The 18,442-nt window shown below is 50.2% G+C and overlaps 1 protein-coding gene across 2 annotated transcripts in view; it reads right to left on the minus strand.

Annotated features, from left to right (window-relative positions):
* plekhh1 (pleckstrin homology domain containing, family H (with MyTH4 domain) member 1) overlaps positions 1-18,442 on the minus strand; it is a 255,781-nt gene that overhangs the window by 231,133 nt on the left and 6,206 nt on the right. Inside the window, exon 2 of one of the 2 annotated variants that reach the window (XM_073040329.1) lies at positions 6,921-7,094. The exons of the other annotated variant lie outside the window; for it this stretch is intronic. Coding sequence (XP_072896430.1) covers positions 6,921-7,046 — 126 coding nt within the window. The 5' untranslated portion in view covers positions 7,047-7,094. The remainder of the gene's footprint in view (positions 1-6,920; positions 7,095-18,442) is intronic. 2 annotated transcript variants of the gene reach the window in all.

Below are 18,442 nucleotides of genomic sequence, written 5' to 3' on the forward strand. Positions count from 1 at the left end.
ACATCTGACCTTGTGACTTTCTGGGAATGTTTTTAGTCTGGAATGGGACTCAAACTCTGATCTGGCACGATTCAATGACCTCTCTGATACTGTATGACTCACACACTGCTATTAGAGATGACAGGAGACAGAGGGCTGGAATGAAACCTTACCCGACAGACACAGAACCAGCACACCCTGACCTCCGACACACATACAGACTTAACAAGAAGTTAAAATGTAACGTGAAACCACACAAATGGCCTGTCAACCAGACTTCCAGCCGAACTGGAAGAGACCCAAAGCTACGTTAACACAGTGGCCTTACAGACAAGGAGAACTGCAGTCCTGCTGACCCTTTATGGCCACACAAACTATGACCTTTCTGTTCTGGCCCACAATGCATTCACATGCAAAACTATTTCATAAAAAAAAAGATTTAGGAGCAGAATTAGGCCATTTGGCCCATTACGTCTGCTACACTATTTCACCATGGCCGATCCATTTTCCTTCTCAGCCCCAATCTCCTGCCTTCTCCCCGTATCCCTTCATGCCCTGACCAATCAAGAATCTATCGACCTCTGCCTTAAATATACCCCATGACTTGGCCTCCACAGCGGCCTGTGGTAACGAATTCCCCAGATTCACCACTCTCTGGCTAAAAAATTCCTTCTCATCTCCATTCTGAAAGGACGCCCCTCTATTCTGAGACTGTCCTCTGGTCTTAGAATTTTAGTAGGAATTCAAGCTGGTTTCTGCCATAACCTTTAACAAATCAGAGTTTGCTTAAAAAACAAAACAAAAAAATTTGTTAATCCCTGCATAATAATTGCATTGTGCATCTCAGAGCAAACGAGCAAGTTTATGAATGAACCCTGCAAGGATCCATTTCATTCACAGGAGTTGTCTCAGTCCCACATAGCTTGGTCAGATCCTGTTGTACCCTACGAAGCCCATCAACCCTACTTTGTTCTTCATTGCTGAGAGAAGTCATTTCTACCCCATGGAGGGCAATTACTTTTGCCCCTACCTCATTCACTGAGATCTTCATTCCATTTTGAATTCTTTAGATTCAAATGATTAAAGATAAGCTTTGTCACATGTACACCCAAGCATCAAAATGTACATGTGAAAGGCATCGTTAGTGTCAACGGCCAACACAGTCCAAGTACGTCCCGGAGCCAGCCCACAAGTGTATCCATGCTTGCAGTGTCGTCACACTTAACAACCGTGACCCACATGCATTTAGAATGTGGGAAGAAACTGGAGCACACAGACCCAACACCACCCTCCACCACCTCAGGGTGGAGGTACAGTGACCCTCTCCACACCCCCCCCCTCACCCCACCACCTCAGGGTGGAGGTACAGTGACTCTCTCCATACCCCCCTCCACCACCTCAGGGTGGAGGTACAGTGACCCTCTCCACACCCCCCCCCCTCACCCCACCACCTCAGGGTGGAGGTACAGTGACCCTCTCCACACCCCCCCCCCACCCCACCACCTCAGGGTGGAGGTACAGTGACCCTCTCCACACCCCCTCCACCACCTCAGGGTGGAGGTACAGTGACCCTCTCCACACCCCCCTCCACCACCCCACCACCTCAGGGTGGAGGCACAGTGACCCTCTCCACACCCCCCCCCCCACCCCACCACCTCAGGGTGGAGGCACAGTGACCCTCTCCACACCCCCCTCCACCACCTCAGGGTGGAGGTACAGTGACCCTCTCCACACCCCCCCCCACCCCACCACCTCAGGGTGGAGGTACAGTGACCCTCTCCACACCCCCCTCCATCACCTCAGGGTGGAGGCACAGTAACCCTCTCCACACCCCCCTCCATCACCTCAGGGTGGAGGCACAGTGACCCTCTCCACACCCCCTCCACCACCTCAGGGTGGAGGTACAGTGACCCTCTCCACACCCCCTCCACCACCCCACCACCTCAGGGTGGAGGTACAGTGACCCTCTCCACACCCCCCCCCCACCCCACCACCTCAGGGTGGAGGTACAGTGACTCTCTCCACACCCCCCTCCACCACCTCAGGGTGGAGGTACAGTGACCCTCTCCACACCCCCTCCATCACCTCAGGGTGGAGGTACAGTGACCCTCTCCACACCCCCCTCCACCACCTCAGGGTGGAGGTACAGTGACCCTCTCCACATCCCCTCCATCACCTCAGGGTGGAGGTACAGTGACCCTCTCCACACCCCCCTCCACCACCTCAGGGTGGAGGTACAGTGACCCTCTCCACACCCCCCCCACCCCACCACCTCAGGGTGGAGGTACAGTGACCCTCTCCACACCCCCCTCCACCACCTCAGGGTGGAGGTACAGTAACCCTCTCCACCTCCCCTCCACCACCTCAGGGTGGAGGTACAGTGACACTCTCCACACCCCCCACACCACCTCAGGGTGGAGGTACAGTAACCCTCTCCACCTCCCCTCCACCACCTCAGGGTGGAGGTACAGTGACACTCTCCACACCCCCCACACCACCTCAGGGTGGAGGTACAGTGACCCTCTCCACACCCCCTCCATCACCTCAGGGTGGAGGTACAGTGACCCTCTCCACACCCCCTCCATCACCTCAGGGTGAAGGTACAGTGACCCTCTCCACACCCCCCTCCCCCACCTCAGGGTGGAGGTACAGTGATTCTCTCCACACCCCCCTCCACCACCTCAGGGTGAAGGTACAGTGACCCTCTCCACACCCCCCTCCCCCACCTCAGGGTGGAGGCACAGTAACCCTCTCCACACCCCCCTCCATCACCTCAGGGTGGAGGTACAGTGAGCCTCTCCACATCCCCTCCATCACCTCAGGGTGGAGGCACAGTAACCCTCTCCACACCCCCCTCCATCACCTCAGGGTGGAGGTACAGTGAGCCTCTCCACACCCCTCTCCATCACCTCAGGGTGGAGGTACAGTGACCCTCTCCACACCCCCCTCCATCACCTCAGGGTGGAGGTACAGTGAGCCTCTCTACACCCCCCTCCATCACCTCAGGGTGGAGGCACAGTGACCCTCTCCACACCCCCCTCCATCACCTCAGGGTGGAGGCACAGTAACCCTCTCCACACCCCCCTCCATCACCTCAGGGTGGAGGTACAGTGACCCTCTCCACACCCCCCTCCCCCACCTCAGGGTGGAGGCACAGTGACCCTCTCCACACCCCCCTCCATCACCTCAGGGTGGAGGTACAGTGACCCTCTCCACACCCCCCTCCCCCACCTCAGGGTGGAGGTACAGTGACTCTCTCCACATCCCCCTCCATCACCTCAGGGTGGAGGTACAGTGACCCTCTCCACACCCCCCTCCATCACCTCAGGGTGGAGGTACAGTGAGCCTCTCCACATCCCCTCCACCACCTCAGGGTGGAGGTACAGTGAGCCTCTCCACACCCCCCTCCCCCACCACCTCAGGGTGGAGGTACAGTGACCCTCTCCACACCCCCCTCCATCACCTCAGGGTGGAGGTACAGTGAGCCTCTCCACATCCCCTCCACCACCTCAGGGTGGAGGTACAGTGAGCCTCTCCACACCCCCCTCCCCCACCACCTCAGGGTGGAGGTACAGTGACCCTCTCCACACCCCCCTCCACCACCTCAGGGTGAAGGTACAGTGAGCCTCTCCACATCCCCTCCACCACCTCAGGGTGGAGGCACAGTGACCCTCTCCACACCCCCCTCCACCACCTCAGGGTGGAGGTACAGTAACCCTCTCCACCTCCCCTCCACCACCTCAGGGTGGAGGTACAGTGACACTCTCCACACCCCCCACACCACCTCAGGGTGGAGGTACAGTAACCCTCTCCACCTCCCCTCCACCACCTCAGGGTGGAGGTACAGTGACACTCTCCACACCCCCCACACCACCTCAGGGTGGAGGTACAGTGACCCTCTCCACACCCCCTCCATCACCTCAGGGTGGAGGTACAGTGACCCTCTCCACACCCCCTCCATCACCTCAGGGTGAAGGTACAGTGACCCTCTCCACACCCCCCTCCCCCACCTCAGGGTGGAGGTACAGTGATTCTCTCCACACCCCCCTCCACCACCTCAGGGTGAAGGTACAGTGACCCTCTCCACACCCCCCTCCCCCACCTCAGGGTGGAGGCACAGTAACCCTCTCCACACCCCCCTCCATCACCTCAGGGTGGAGGTACAGTGAGCCTCTCCACATCCCCTCCATCACCTCAGGGTGGAGGCACAGTAACCCTCTCCACACCCCCCTCCATCACCTCAGGGTGGAGGTACAGTGAGCCTCTCCACACCCCTCTCCATCACCTCAGGGTGGAGGTACAGTGACCCTCTCCACACCCCCCTCCATCACCTCAGGGTGGAGGTACAGTGAGCCTCTCTACACCCCCCTCCATCACCTCAGGGTGGAGGCACAGTGACCCTCTCCACACCCCCCTCCATCACCTCAGGGTGGAGGCACAGTAACCCTCTCCACACCCCCCTCCATCACCTCAGGGTGGAGGTACAGTGACCCTCTCCACACCCCCCTCCCCCACCTCAGGGTGGAGGCACAGTGACCCTCTCCACACCCCCCTCCATCACCTCAGGGTGGAGGTACAGTGACCCTCTCCACACCCCCCTCCCCCACCTCAGGGTGGAGGTACAGTGACTCTCTCCACATCCCCCTCCATCACCTCAGGGTGGAGGTACAGTGACCCTCTCCACACCCCCCTCCATCACCTCAGGGTGGAGGTACAGTGAGCCTCTCCACATCCCCTCCACCACCTCAGGGTGGAGGTACAGTGAGCCTCTCCACACCCCCCTCCCCCACCACCTCAGGGTGGAGGTACAGTGACCCTCTCCACACCCCCCTCCATCACCTCAGGGTGGAGGTACAGTGAGCCTCTCCACATCCCCTCCACCACCTCAGGGTGGAGGTACAGTGAGCCTCTCCACACCCCCCTCCCCCACCACCTCAGGGTGGAGGTACAGTGACCCTCTCCACACCCCCCTCCACCACCTCAGGGTGAAGGTACAGTGAGCCTCTCCACATCCCCTCCACCACCTCAGGGTGGAGGCACAGTGACCCTCTCCACACCCCCCTCCATCACCTCAGGGTGGAGGTACAGTGAGCCTCTCCACATCCCCTCCATCACCTCAGGGTGGAGGTACAGTGACCTTCTCCACACCCCCCTCCCCCACCTCAGGGTGGAGGTACAGTGAGCCTCTCCACACCCCCCTCCCCCACCACCTCAGGGTGGAGGCACAGTAACCCTCTCCACACCCCCCTCCATCACCTCAGGGTGGAGGTACAGTGACCCTCTCCACACCCCCCTCCATCACCTCAGGGTGGAGGTACAGTGACCCTCTCCACACCCCCCTCCACCACCTCAGGGTGGAGGTACAGTGACTCTCTCCACATCCCCTCCATCACCTCAGGGTGGAGGTACAGTGACCCTCTCCACACTCCCTCCATCACCTCAGGGTGGAGGTACAGTGACCCTCTCCACACCCCCCTCCACCACCTCAGGGTGGAGGTACAGTGACCCTCTCCACACCCCCCTCCATCACCTCAGGGTGGAGGTACAGTGACTCTCTCCTGGATCAGTCCCAGTCATGCCTGTACCTCCCACGCTTCAGCTGGGCGCTGTCTGTAAGGAGTTTACACGTTCTCCCTGTCTCCTGCAGATGGGGAGAACGCACAGACTTCTTACAGACAGCGAGCAGTGAGAATTGACCACTGATCACTGGCGCTGAAATTTATTCCACCAATTGGTACACTACTGCACCACCCCAATTCCTGTGCCAGTTCCCTCCCGTCGACCGTTCACGTGGAACCAAGAGGATCCAACTTGTTCAGCACGTTTGCCCCAACTTTACCAGAGGAATATTGGAAGTACGAGTCGGCTATTCAGAGATTAGACAATGGCTGCTCTGCACCATAACCCCATTAACCTGGGCACATTTGCCCGACATGAGTCTATCAATTTCAGCCTCAAAACCTCTCAGCATCAGAGTTGCCTCTTGGCGGGGGGGGGGGGGGGTTTCAAACTTGCTACCTGTAGAAGACACTGCTTCCCAATGCCCTCCCTGAATAGCTCAGCTTTAAATTGCCCCCAGGGATTCTACATTTCCACAGCACCCACCCAAATTTCAAACCTAATTCTCCTCGGTAAAACCCAGGCTGACAGACCATCGTTTATGATCTGTACTGCTGGATAATAAAGTAGCACAGACTCACTGCTGGAAAGAAGTGGTTCCGCACTGCTTTGGACTGGCGGATCAGGGAAGATGGCGGACGTGAGCCTTTTGAACCTTCCTGAGAGGATGGTGGAAGAACTGGCACTTGGTTTATTATCGTCACGTGTACAAAACTGTTGTGCATGCCGTCCCTAAAGAGCATTTCACCATGTCATGGTCGCACAAGGGAGAAAAGATAAACACAATGTGCTCCTAGGGTTTGATCTTCCGTCCAACAAGAGGGGGAAGAAGAGAGAATGTCTGATTACACTGGCTGCTTTTCCGAGGCAGCCAAGTGTAGACAAAGTCTATGAAAGGACCGGAATGTGGACTGTTTAGATGCTGCCTGACCTGCTGAGGTTGTCCAGCATTTTGTGTTTGTTGTTCTGGATTTGCAGTATCTGCAGAATCTCGTGCCTGGCGTTACGGAGGGAAGGCGGGCTCCTGGAGATGCTGGACTGTGTCCACAACTCTCTGCGGTTTCTTGCAGTTTTGGGCAGAGTAGTTGCCATACCCAGCCATGGTGCATCCGGATTGGATGCTTTCTATGGTGCATTGCTGAGGGTCAACAGAAAGCTTTGAATATTTTTAAGTGAGAGGCAGATCCATTTACTGATAAATCAAAAAATGTGGAGTTAAGGTTACTGGCAGATCAGTCGTGACCTTCTTAATTGGGGGAGGAGCAGGGTTGAAGGCCAATTGACCTACTCCTGCTCTTCATCCCCACGTCCGTTCCACTCACCTTTTCGGCCAGCAGTTCCCGGATCTTACCCGCCTGCAGCCGGAACCTGTAGAGCTGGGACTCCAGCGCCACACACCGTTTCTGCCAACTGGAGCCGCCACTGCTGGGCTCTGCCACCATTGCCATGGTAACCGGCTCTCCCCGGCGACAGGAAGGCTTTGTAGGCCTCTGACCCTGCAAACGCAGAGACAATATTGAATCACTAGCGCACAATGGGCTGGTGTCTCTCTGAGTGATAGAAGCACAAAAACAAGTCTCAATCATCTTAGCCGACAAAGCAAGGCAACTGAAAACAATAGAAGTTAGCCTTTCCTGCAGAACATACGGACCTGCATCTTCCCATCAGCTTCCTCCACCACAGCACACGGCCTCAGTACCTTTACAGCAATGGAGAAGATTAGGATCTGCTTTAAGACTGGAAGATGAAGTGGCCATAAACAGCAAGGTGGTCATATTGAAGAGAATGCCCCTATCTTTTTAGAAAGAAAAGGAAATTCAGTCTGTCCCTGGTAACCCTCAATGATGTTTTACAGATGCACTGCAGAAAGCAGCCTATCTGGACGCATCACATTTTGGTATAATAACTACTCTGGCCAGGGACGCAAGAAATTTCCAGGAGCTGCGAACACAACCGAGTCTCTCAGGAAGACCAGCCTCCTCTCCATTTTCTCTGGCAACGCTTGCTGGGAAAGTAGCTGACATAATTAAAGACCGGTCCCACCCCAGACATTCTTCTCCACTTCTACTGAGCAGAGAAGCAAAAGATGGAAAACACAAACCCTGGGCTCAAGGATGGCTTCTATATCGCACGACTGTAAGAACAGACCTCTTGTACGATAAAGATGAAGTCTTGATCTCTGTCTATCTCATCATGGTCTATCTGTCTGCCAGCACTGCACTCCCAGCAATGGTACCATACACTCAGTGGCCACGTTACTAGGTACAGGAGAGGAACCTGGTGTGCTCTGCTGCTGTGGTCCATCCACTTCAAGGTTCGACGTGCTGTGTGTTCAGAGACACTCTTCTGCACACCACTCCCGTAACACCTGCTTATTTCAGTTAGTGTAGCCGTCTTGTTAGCTTGAAAAAAAAAACTGGTCATTCTCCTCTGACCTCTCATTAACAAGGTGTTTTCGCCCACCTAGCTGCCGCTCGCTGGATGCTTTTTGTTTCTTTGTAAACTCCAGAGACTATTGTGTGTGAAAAATGGCAGGAGACCAGCAGTTTCTGAGATACTCAAACCACCCTGTCTGACAGTCAAAGTCACTTAGATCATTCTTCGCCATTCTGATGTTTGGTCTGAGTAACTGAACCTCTTGACCACGTCTGCATGCTTTTACACATTGAGTTGCTGCCACATGATTGGCTGTTTGCAGTAACAGCAGGTGTACCTAATAATGTGATCACTCAGTGAATGTCAGCATTTTGTGTTTGCATTTCCAGCAACTGCGGAATCTCGTGTTTGCGATGTACACTCTGGTCTTGTTTTCCTTTCGTACCGCATTGATGTATGGAATAATCTGTCTGGATGGTGAGCAAACAAAATGGTTTTACAGTAGCTCAGCACACACAAACTAATCACCAGTTTCACACGGCATCGACTGAGGGGCAAATACAGGGCAGGAGCAAGCAACAAGCTGTTGGAGGAACTCAGCAGGTCGAGCAGCATTTATGGCAAATAGTGGGAAGGAATTGTCGAGACCCTGCATCAGGACTGATTAAATACAGCACTGTGCAAAAGTCTGAGACACATGTATACAGCTAGTGAGCCCTAGACTTGCACAGTGCTGTAGTAATTTTATGCATTGCACTGTATTGCTATCGCAAAAAAAAAATTCATGATATATGTGAATGATAATAAACCTGACTCTGATCTAGGTCTCTGTTGTGGACTGAGAGTGGGAAGGGGGCAGGGAGAGGGGAATTATGGTTGGAAAAGGGGAAGAGAGAGGGGAGGGAGTGGGTAGCACCAGAGAGACATTCTGTAATGATCAATACACTTGCACCCATCCCTAACACTCCTTCTCTGCCACCTGTCCCACAGCACTCCATCCTCACCATTCCCAACATCCTTTGCTCCCACCAGATCTACAAACTTGCTCTCCACTCCACATTGACAAATACTGCACTGTGGAAAAAGTGTTAGGCACCCTACCTATACGTATGTGCCTAAGACTTTTGCACAGTACTGTAAACACAGGGAAGGATTTATATAAATCAGTAGTCAAGTACATGGCTGATGGAGCCCCAGTTTCACAGTTCAGTTGAAAATCTCAGGCAGTGCAGAATTCCCTCATTCTGGTCTGGAATATGATGCCAGATCTTACACAAACTCACCTCCCCTACCACCTCTGATGCTCCCACACATTCTCAGAAAGAAAACAAAATGGCAGGAAGTCACAATCTGCCTCTTGTGGCATTGAGCAAACTGGTCTTCGGGGTCAAGGGCCGCTTTGAAAATTTAAAAGAAATTGCCAAAAAGATATGGTCAAACAAAACTTTCTACGGAACTCATAAGGCCCTGGACTTACCCAAACATTTCCACCTACTCTCTCACACTCAATGCTCGCAAACTATGTTAATTGGAATAACCAGTGCACAATGAGCCAAGTGTCTTTCTGCATGACAGCCACATTAAGACAAGGCTCGATAATCAAATACTGTACAGAACAGTCAGCAGAGCAGCTCAGTTGTTGAGAGGCAACAGCAACTGAAGCACAAGGAGCTGAGACAAGCCCATTTGAGAACCACATGTCTTAAACCTCATTAAACCCAACGTTGGAGCAGCACAAAATTCCTGATTGAAAACTCTGGGCCTGTGACTCAACCCATCCATTTCAGCAGGAATTGCTCCCTCCTCGATTCCAGTTAACCTGTACAGTGCTCTGCCATTTTTATCCAGCAATGACTATACCAAGGGCAGGTCACTGATCTCAGGAGTTCAACACAATTTGCATCTGCCTCACACCCCTCAGACCCCTTGACCGAGGACAGCACAGTGGTGCAGAACACTAGACACCCAGGTTCAATCCTGATCTTGGGTGCTATCTACGTGGACTTTGCACGTTCTCCCAGTGACTACTCCAGCACCACAGAGACATGTGGGTTCAAAGGTTAATTGGCTGCTGTAAATTTCCCCTTGCTGAACAGAATCTGGGTTGAGTTGATAATGTCCCAAGCACTAAATAAAAAGATTGAGGTAGCAGGATTACCTTCGTTGGCTGATTGGCAGGAAACAGAGAGTGGGAATAAAGGGATCCCATTCTGGCTGGCTGCCGGTTACAAGTGGTGTTCCACAGGGGTCCATGTTGGGGCTGTTGTATATCAAGGATTTGGATTATGGAGTAGATGGCTTTGTGGCTAAGTTTGCTGATGATACAAAGCTGAGTGGAGGGGCCGAGAGTGCTGAGGAAACAGAGGCTGCAGAGAGACTTGGATAGATTGAGGAAATGTGCAAAGAAGTGACAAATGAAATACGATGTTGGAAAGTGTACGGTCATGCACTTTGGTAGAAGAAATAAACGGGCAGACTATTATTTAAGTGGGGAGAGAATTCAAAGTTCTGAGATGCAATGGGACTTGGGAGTCCTTGTGCAGGATACCCTTAAGGTTAACTTCCAGGTTGAGTCGGTGGTGAAGAAGGTGAATGCAATGTTGGCATTATTTCTTGAGGAATAGAGTATAGGAGCAGGGATGTGATGTTGAGACTCTATAAGGCACTGGTAAGACCTCACTTGGAAGACTGTGTGCAGTTTTGGGCTCCTTATTTAAGAAAGGATGTGCTGACGTTGGAGAGGGTTCAGAGAAGATTCACTGAATGATTCTGGGACTGAGAGGGTTAACATATGAGGAACGTTTGACTGTTCTTGGACTGTCCTCCTTGGAGTTTAGAACAATGAGGAGGAACCTCATAGAAACATTTTGAATGTTGAAAGGCATGGACAGAGTGGATGTGGCAAAGTTGTTTCCCATGGTGAAAGAGTCTAGTATGAGAGGGCATGACTTAAGGACTGAAGGGCGCCCTTTCAGAACAGAGATGTGAAGAAACTTTTTTAGCCAGAGGGTGGTGAATCTGTGGAATTTGTTGCCACGGACGGCAGTGGAGGTCAAGTCATTGGGTGTATTTAAGGCAGAGATTGATAGGTATCTGAGTAGCCAGGGCATCAAAGGTTATGGTGAGAAGGCGGGGGAGTGGGACTAAATCAGAGAATGGATCAGCTCATGATTAAATGGCAGAGCAGACTCGATGGGCTGAATGGCCGACTTCTGCTCCTTTGTCTTATGGTCTTATGGATTAGTGTAAATGGAAGATTGATGGTTGGTATGGACTTGATGGGCTGAAGGGCTCATTTTGCAAGCCGTTTCTTTTCCTATGAGTCTATTAAATTCCATCACGTACACAAAGGAACACTACTGCAAGTTTTGCTTACTCATAGCTCTAAGATGAAAGCGCACGGTCAAGGACACCAGCGATAGATAATGAGTGTCTAGAACTAGTGTAAACACATCTTGTACTCATGTTTGGGGAAAAAGCATGTTGTGATGATAAGCAGAACAGAAACAGGCCCTTCAGCCCAAAGAGTCCAGGTTAACCCCCACCCCCCAAGCACCCATTTATACCAATAATACACTCATCCCTTTCACTTCCATTAACTCCCCGCGGTCACTACCACTCACCTGCACACTAAGGACAATTCACACTGGTCAATTAAAGTCCTTGAAATGACAGGATACATGCAGACACAGAGAAAACAAGCAAACTCCACACAGACAGCACCTGAGGTCAGCATTACCTTGGGACACTGGAGGTGTGAGACAACATACCTTCTTCACAAAGATCCCATTAATTAATGGCATCAATAAACTTTGTTCCTATGCTTTCACTCTTGCATCAGTTCAAAGTTCGGAGTAAATTTATTATCAAATTACTGTAAATATGTCACTGTATACAACCCTGAGATTCACTGCCTTAAGGTAACAAATCCACAATAGAATAATAACCATAACAGAATCAATGATGGACTGCACCAACTTGGGCATTCAACCAGAGTGCAGAAGACAACAAAACTGCAAATTCAAAAAGAAATAATAATAATAAATGAGCAATAATTATCAAGAACTTGTGATGAAGTGTCCTTGAGAGTGATTCCATAGGCTGTGGGAACATTTCAGTGATGGGACAAGAGAAGTTATCCCCACTGGTTCAAGTGTCTGATGGTTGAGGGGTAGTAACTGTTCTTGAACCCAGTATTTGGAGTCCTGAGGCTCCTGTACTTTCTTCCTGATAGCAATAGCAAGAAAAGAGCATGGCCTGGGTGGTGGGCATCCCTGATGACAGACGTTGCTTCTCTGCTCCATGTAGATGTGCTCAATGGTGGGGAGGGCTTTACCCATGATGGACTAGGCCATATCCACCACATTTTGGGGGATTTTCCGTTCAGAGGCATCGGTGTACATGTATACCCTTCAACAGGGCACAGCCAACCACCCTTTGTTACAGACTGAGTGAGATAGTGAGCCCATGATGACCATCAATATTAATTCTCTACCAATCTCATTTTCCCTACACACTAGGGAAAAGTTACAGTGTACCCCTAACACATTACCGCACCGGCAGGATACGTCAGTGATGTGGGAATCTGCACTGTACACATTTGATGTGTGCTGTACTTAGTTGGCAGTGATGAATGTTCAACAGAACTTCCCCTTCAACCTGCGACGCGGGTGGCTGCCTGCCTGCTGTTTATTAACGTTCACATGCCTTCTCTTAAGGAAGGGAACTTGGAAGACAAGCAGAGAGAAAAAAATGCCCCTTTCCATCTTCCTTTGCTGGTTAGCGAATTGGGACCAGTTGATGTAAATAAACAGGATGACACGGTGACACTACATGAGAGACAGAGACACCATGATTGCCTTATCTTTCAGTCAAGATGGTACCAATGTACAACGCTCCCTCAGTCAACATCTTCCACATAGTCCACAAAACTACTAATTCTCACTTCTGATGAAGGGTCTTGGCCCGAAACGTCGACTGTACTTCTTACAGATGCTGCCTGGCCTGTTGCGTTCCACCAACATTTTGTGTGTGTTGCTCGAATTTCCAGCATCTGCAGATTTCCTCGTGTTTGTGAATTCTCACTTCTTTTACGTCTGTGCTTTCATCTCAAATGTGTTTCTGGGACTGAGAGATCCTCCGATTTACATTCTGGAGATTGACTGAATGAAGTTGCTGTCTCCGGGAAGAGAGCGTCCTCCGGGTGAAGAAACTTCGAGATGATGTTCAACTCCATTTCACAGATTAATCGCTGGCTAAAGCGTCGAGGGAGATTGAAACATCGAGACGAAGGAGCTGACTGCCTGCCTTTGGTTCGCTGTTGGGATCCCCCCCCCTGCTGGAGCTTATCACCGTGTTGAGCTCACAGTTGCCAGAGGGTAGACCTCTGTGTTCGAGTGATGTCTCTCTTTCGAAGATGTCAGAGGATGTTGTTGAGTAGCTGCGTTTACGGTTTGAACCACCGCTTTCATGGACAAAGGGCTTCTTTCAGTTTTATGGCTTTTATATTCTGGTCTTGCCTGCCCTTTCTTGGTTTTCGTGTGGGGTGAGGGGGTTCGATGTTCTTGCTGTGTTTTGTGCGGGGGAAGGGGAGTTGAGGGCTGACGTTCTTGTTGTGTGTCATGTGGTAGAGGGGCGATGTGCTAGTTGTGGGTTGTGTGGGGGAGGTGTGTTTGGGGTTGATGATTGTGTAGTCATTCTTTTTTTGTGCGGGGGGTGGGTGGGTTTGCTGTTTCTCTTTGAATGACGTCCATGCTTTTTCTTTGTTTCATGGCTATCGAGAGAAGATAAATCTCAAGGTTATACATTAGCTACATGCTGTCCCTTGGGAACAATATCAGTAAAGATGTTAATTTCCACATAGATATTAAAAATGACTTGGTGTACACAACAGGCACCCCACTTGACCCCTGGCACTCCATCTGATTGGCTGCTTGTACTAACTAGGCAGAGTAGTCTCCAACCAAACCCAAGCAAGAGATTGTGTGCAGCACAATCTCCGCTATTCAATCGCTGATCCTCCCCTCTCCCCAGTTACTGTCTCAAGCGGTACCTTGGCATTCCATTTGACCCCAATGTTCTCAATCTCTTTCCTTGCTTAAAAACTTTAGCTTTTTATTTAAAAACCAAACCAGTACCACCCTTTTGCACAATCTGCTTATTTGGCAAGACTTTCAAACTTTCTTTGTTAATGCACATTGGGAGATGCAACAATGTCAAAATGTAGCAGTTCGACAAAAGCTGGAATTGTCAGAGAGAAGCAGAAACATAAAGCTGGCAAGGAAAAAGGATAATTCCCTGTAACCGCATCTCCCCATATTTTCACAACTGCCCCCAGATTCCACCACTGGCCTAGACCCCAGAATTCATGGCCCTGAGTTAACCTACCAACCCACACTCCTCAAGGACAAGGAAGGAAACGGGAGCACCCACACAGTCACAGGGAGATTGTGCAAACACCATACGGACAGCACTGGAGATCACAATTTAACCTGGGTCGCTGGAGCCATGAGACAGTAGCCGTGTCACCTCAGGTAGGGACAAACAGAATCAGATCAGGTTTATTATCACCGGCATGTGTCGCAAAATTTGTTAACTTTGCGTCAGGAGTACAATGCAATATGTGAGAAATACAGAAAAAATGCAAGTCAATTACAGAGGGAAATACGTATATTAAACAGTTAAATTAAAAATAGCACAAAAATGGAAATAATATAATCAGGTTTATTATCACTGACATATCTATGAAATTTATTGTTTTGCAGCAGAGTACAGTGCAGTACATAAATCATATTACAAGTTACAGTAATATTTATATACTGTATTAGTGCTGCAAACAGAGCAATGAAATAGTGAGGTTTTGTTGATGGGCCTTTCAGTAATATGATGCAGAGGGGAAGAAACTGTTCCTAAAACAGTGAATGTGATAGTCTCAAACCCACAGAGACAGGGAACGGGGACTGGAGATGAGATCAAAGGGGAAAACAAACAAACTTACAATAGGGCGACTTGGAGGGGAAGAAAGCAAGTGAAGATGATACTCAGAGACAGGGATATCGCATGTGCAGACACAGTCGGTGAGACAATACAAGAGCCAAGTGCAGCAAAGGGAAAATATGTAAACGTTAACAAAGAGGACACTGAGTGGGAAGCCACACCGCGATCTGGTTCACATCCAAAACAACATATCAGTGTACAGTAACAGCAAAGGAAGCCCAAGATTAAACTGCCATTGAGTTTCTGCACACCTTGCACTCTTGCTAATCAGCGGTAGTCAAAGCATTCAGACAAGCCTACATTCCTGCATGCAATATGACCTTCACTGATTCTGCCAAACGGCAAAACCCCACTGGTGGGCTCCGCTCGCATTCGCAAACTGCTGTCTTGAGCAACGCAGCAGCACTCCGCCCATTTGTCAGTTTGGATTACGTCCTCGAGTTGCCGCTCTGAGAATCGAACTCGTGATCTTCTAGTTTAGGGGATCCATGAACACGGCTGTCGCTCTGGGCTTGCTACCTCTCAGCCAGTTAAGGAAGGACTAATGAGCACAAACCGGCCATGTGTACACCAGAAATTTCCCTGACCTTTGTAGAACAGATACTACACTATAAAGGGTACACAGAGTCACAGCCAGAGGGGCAGCTTCAGGTCCTTTCCAGGAAACACACCAGCACAGTACAATCAAATTCTGATAACTGGGCTTGCTGAGGACTTTGGTGATACTGCACTCTCAGATTTTACTCAAAAACACTTAATTCGTTTGTTTTTCTTTTAAAAGGTTACCACAGCATATTAAATTTTCCCAGTGAGTTTAAGTGGGCCTAGGAAATGGGACCCAGGTGATCCAGATGTCAAGCCATCAATAATTTGGAAAGGTCAGAGCGGAAGTGAGCCATTTTACTGCACTGAGGGACTGCTGAAATGATGAAACATCAAACCAAATCTTCTCCTCTTGAGTGGAAGTAGGCATGTCCCTCCAACATGATTCTCTGGAAAGCAGGGGAGGAGTGACTCCGAGGGTTTCATGTAAATCGTGATCCCTCTCTAGTCACTGAGAGACCGAGGGGAACCTTTATTGCAATGGTGGATTCAGTGATGCAAGAGCTCTTGCACCCGGACTTGGACGGAGCTGCCAACAGACAGCCAGCTGGCGGGCGCTGTGTGCCTGGGGTTGACACTGCTACAACAGCAGCGGCAAGGTTAGCGACTGACTGGGGAGCAAATTACAGTCAAGGATTGTGGCAGACAGCAAACCAGGATGGAGCAAGCACTGGCTTATAATTAAACTGTTCAACCCTCTCACACGGGGCAGAATAACGACTGGAGTGGACACACACGACCACATCAAATCTGCATTTTTAGAAAGCCCAGTATTTTGAATGACAAGCAACTCCAAGAACGTTAGCGCCTGGTGCACAAGCAGAAATGGTGTATTTGTGCACAACTCCATCCCCAGTATAATAACTCAATCTTTTTGACATGATGACATTTTGTAAATGTCCAGTATTGCAGTCCATTCTAACCTGCTGGGGTGAGCTGCTTCTCCCTATGCCCATGTGCCTGGCTTTAATGGTGGGATTGTTATGCATCCCCTCCATTGTTACAGGAAGTGCCTACACCCTCACCACTTCATGCACAGCAGGAGGCCACTCAATGAGGTCATAGCTGACCTGACTGCAATCTCACCTCCACATCCCCCATCTACCCCTCACCCCCTTGCTTTATCATGAACCTCTCTACCTCGGTCCTAGACGTACTGAAAGAGTCTGCTTCCAGCACCCTTCCAGGTTCCAAAAGCAGAGACACAGAGAAAACAGTCTTGAATGGACGGCTACTGTTTCCTTTAAGAACAGACACCTTCCTAGCTATAGATTCTCCCTCGGAAGGAAAGGCCCTCTCCACATCTATCCTGATTGTGTCGATCGAGACCTCTCTCACTCTTCTAAACCAGTGAACGCAAGCCTGGCCTCTCCTACCTTTCCCCATACAACGGGCCATCCAACCCCGAGCCCAAAATTCTGACGCAGCTTAATGGCCACGAGGTGCGTTGCACTGACTTGTGGCTGTTCCGAGAAATGCAAGAGACTGAAAGAGAGTCTCTTTGATTCACAGCTATTACTGAAGCCGAGATGGAGATGCTGTCCATCTACGAGACGTCCGACCGTAGCATCTGCTGTGTCAGTCAGAAGAGTAGGAATGCTCCCACTCACGAAAGGCAGATCAACTAAAGTCCAACCTGCTAACCAGAGGAAAGATGCTCTGAAGCTGGAGAGAACGCAGAGGTGATGTTGCCAGGTTTTAAGGGATGGATTCTGAGCAGGTTGGGACTATTTTCTTTGGAGCACTGGAGGATGAGGGGTGGTCTTATAGAAGTATATGGAATCACGAAGGACACAGTCTTTTACTCCCTGATTGGGGAATCAAGAAGTAAAGCACTGAAGTTTAAGGTAAGAGGGGACAGATTTAATAGGAGGTTCAGCAGCAGACTTTTCATCCAAATGGCAGTCAGTATACGGAATGAGTTGCCAGAGGAAGGTACATTAACAATATTTAAAGGCACTTCTACAGATACATGGATAGGAAGGTTTAGAGCAGGGGTTCCCGACCTTTTTTATGCCATGGACCCCTACCATTAATTGAGAGGTCCGTGGACCCCAGGTTTAGAGGGATGTGGGCCAAATACAGGCAAATGGGACTTGCTTAAATGGGATTGTGATTAGCTAATTAGCCTTTTTCCATGCTGTAGGACTCCATCGTGAGCAATGTGATAGCTAAACTAATCAGGTGCCGCAGGAAAAAAAAATTACAATCCACAAAAGAATTTGCAGACTCAAACGGATTTAGACATGGCATTAACCGAGGCACTTCTCTCTACTGCTGTTTCTTATAAGGAACAGATGGCAGGTAGCTTGTGACGATATAATTCAGCTCTGCAACCTCTGACCCAGTCAGGAGAGGAATAAATTGCATGCAAAGCATCAGCTCATGGAGATATGTTAATGTGAACGGAGGACAAGCGTATCAATCAGGGTGAAGAGCACTGATATTTGCACGCCCTGTGAAATGCCAGGGTGAAACATATTGATGGGGTGGACTGTTGCCTTGATCCTTGCCAAGGAGAAGGTGCCAGCCTCACCAACTACTCTGCCCATGTGCAAAACAAATACTCTTCAGCCACAGGGACACAGTGTTTCCCTTGGGGGAGAAAAAACAGCAGAAATTTGAAACAAAAGCAAAAATGTATAAATGCTGGAAACACCAAGTCCAGTCAGCAAAGGTCAAGAAAGCAACAGTTAACATTTCAGGTCCAAGACCACTTGTTAGACCGGAAATGTTCATTGTTGCACTTGCTGCCCGACCTGTTGAGTGTCTTCAGCATTTTCTGTTCTTCCTTACTCAAAGCTGCTCCATGGAGCAGAGGTCAGTGGACAGTAATCAAAGACCATTCACGGACTCGCGGCACACCCTC

This window comes from Hemitrygon akajei, chromosome 3, assembly GCF_048418815.1.
Source record: "Hemitrygon akajei chromosome 3, sHemAka1.3, whole genome shotgun sequence".
Classification (NCBI taxonomy): domain Eukaryota; kingdom Metazoa; phylum Chordata; class Chondrichthyes; order Myliobatiformes; family Dasyatidae; genus Hemitrygon; species Hemitrygon akajei.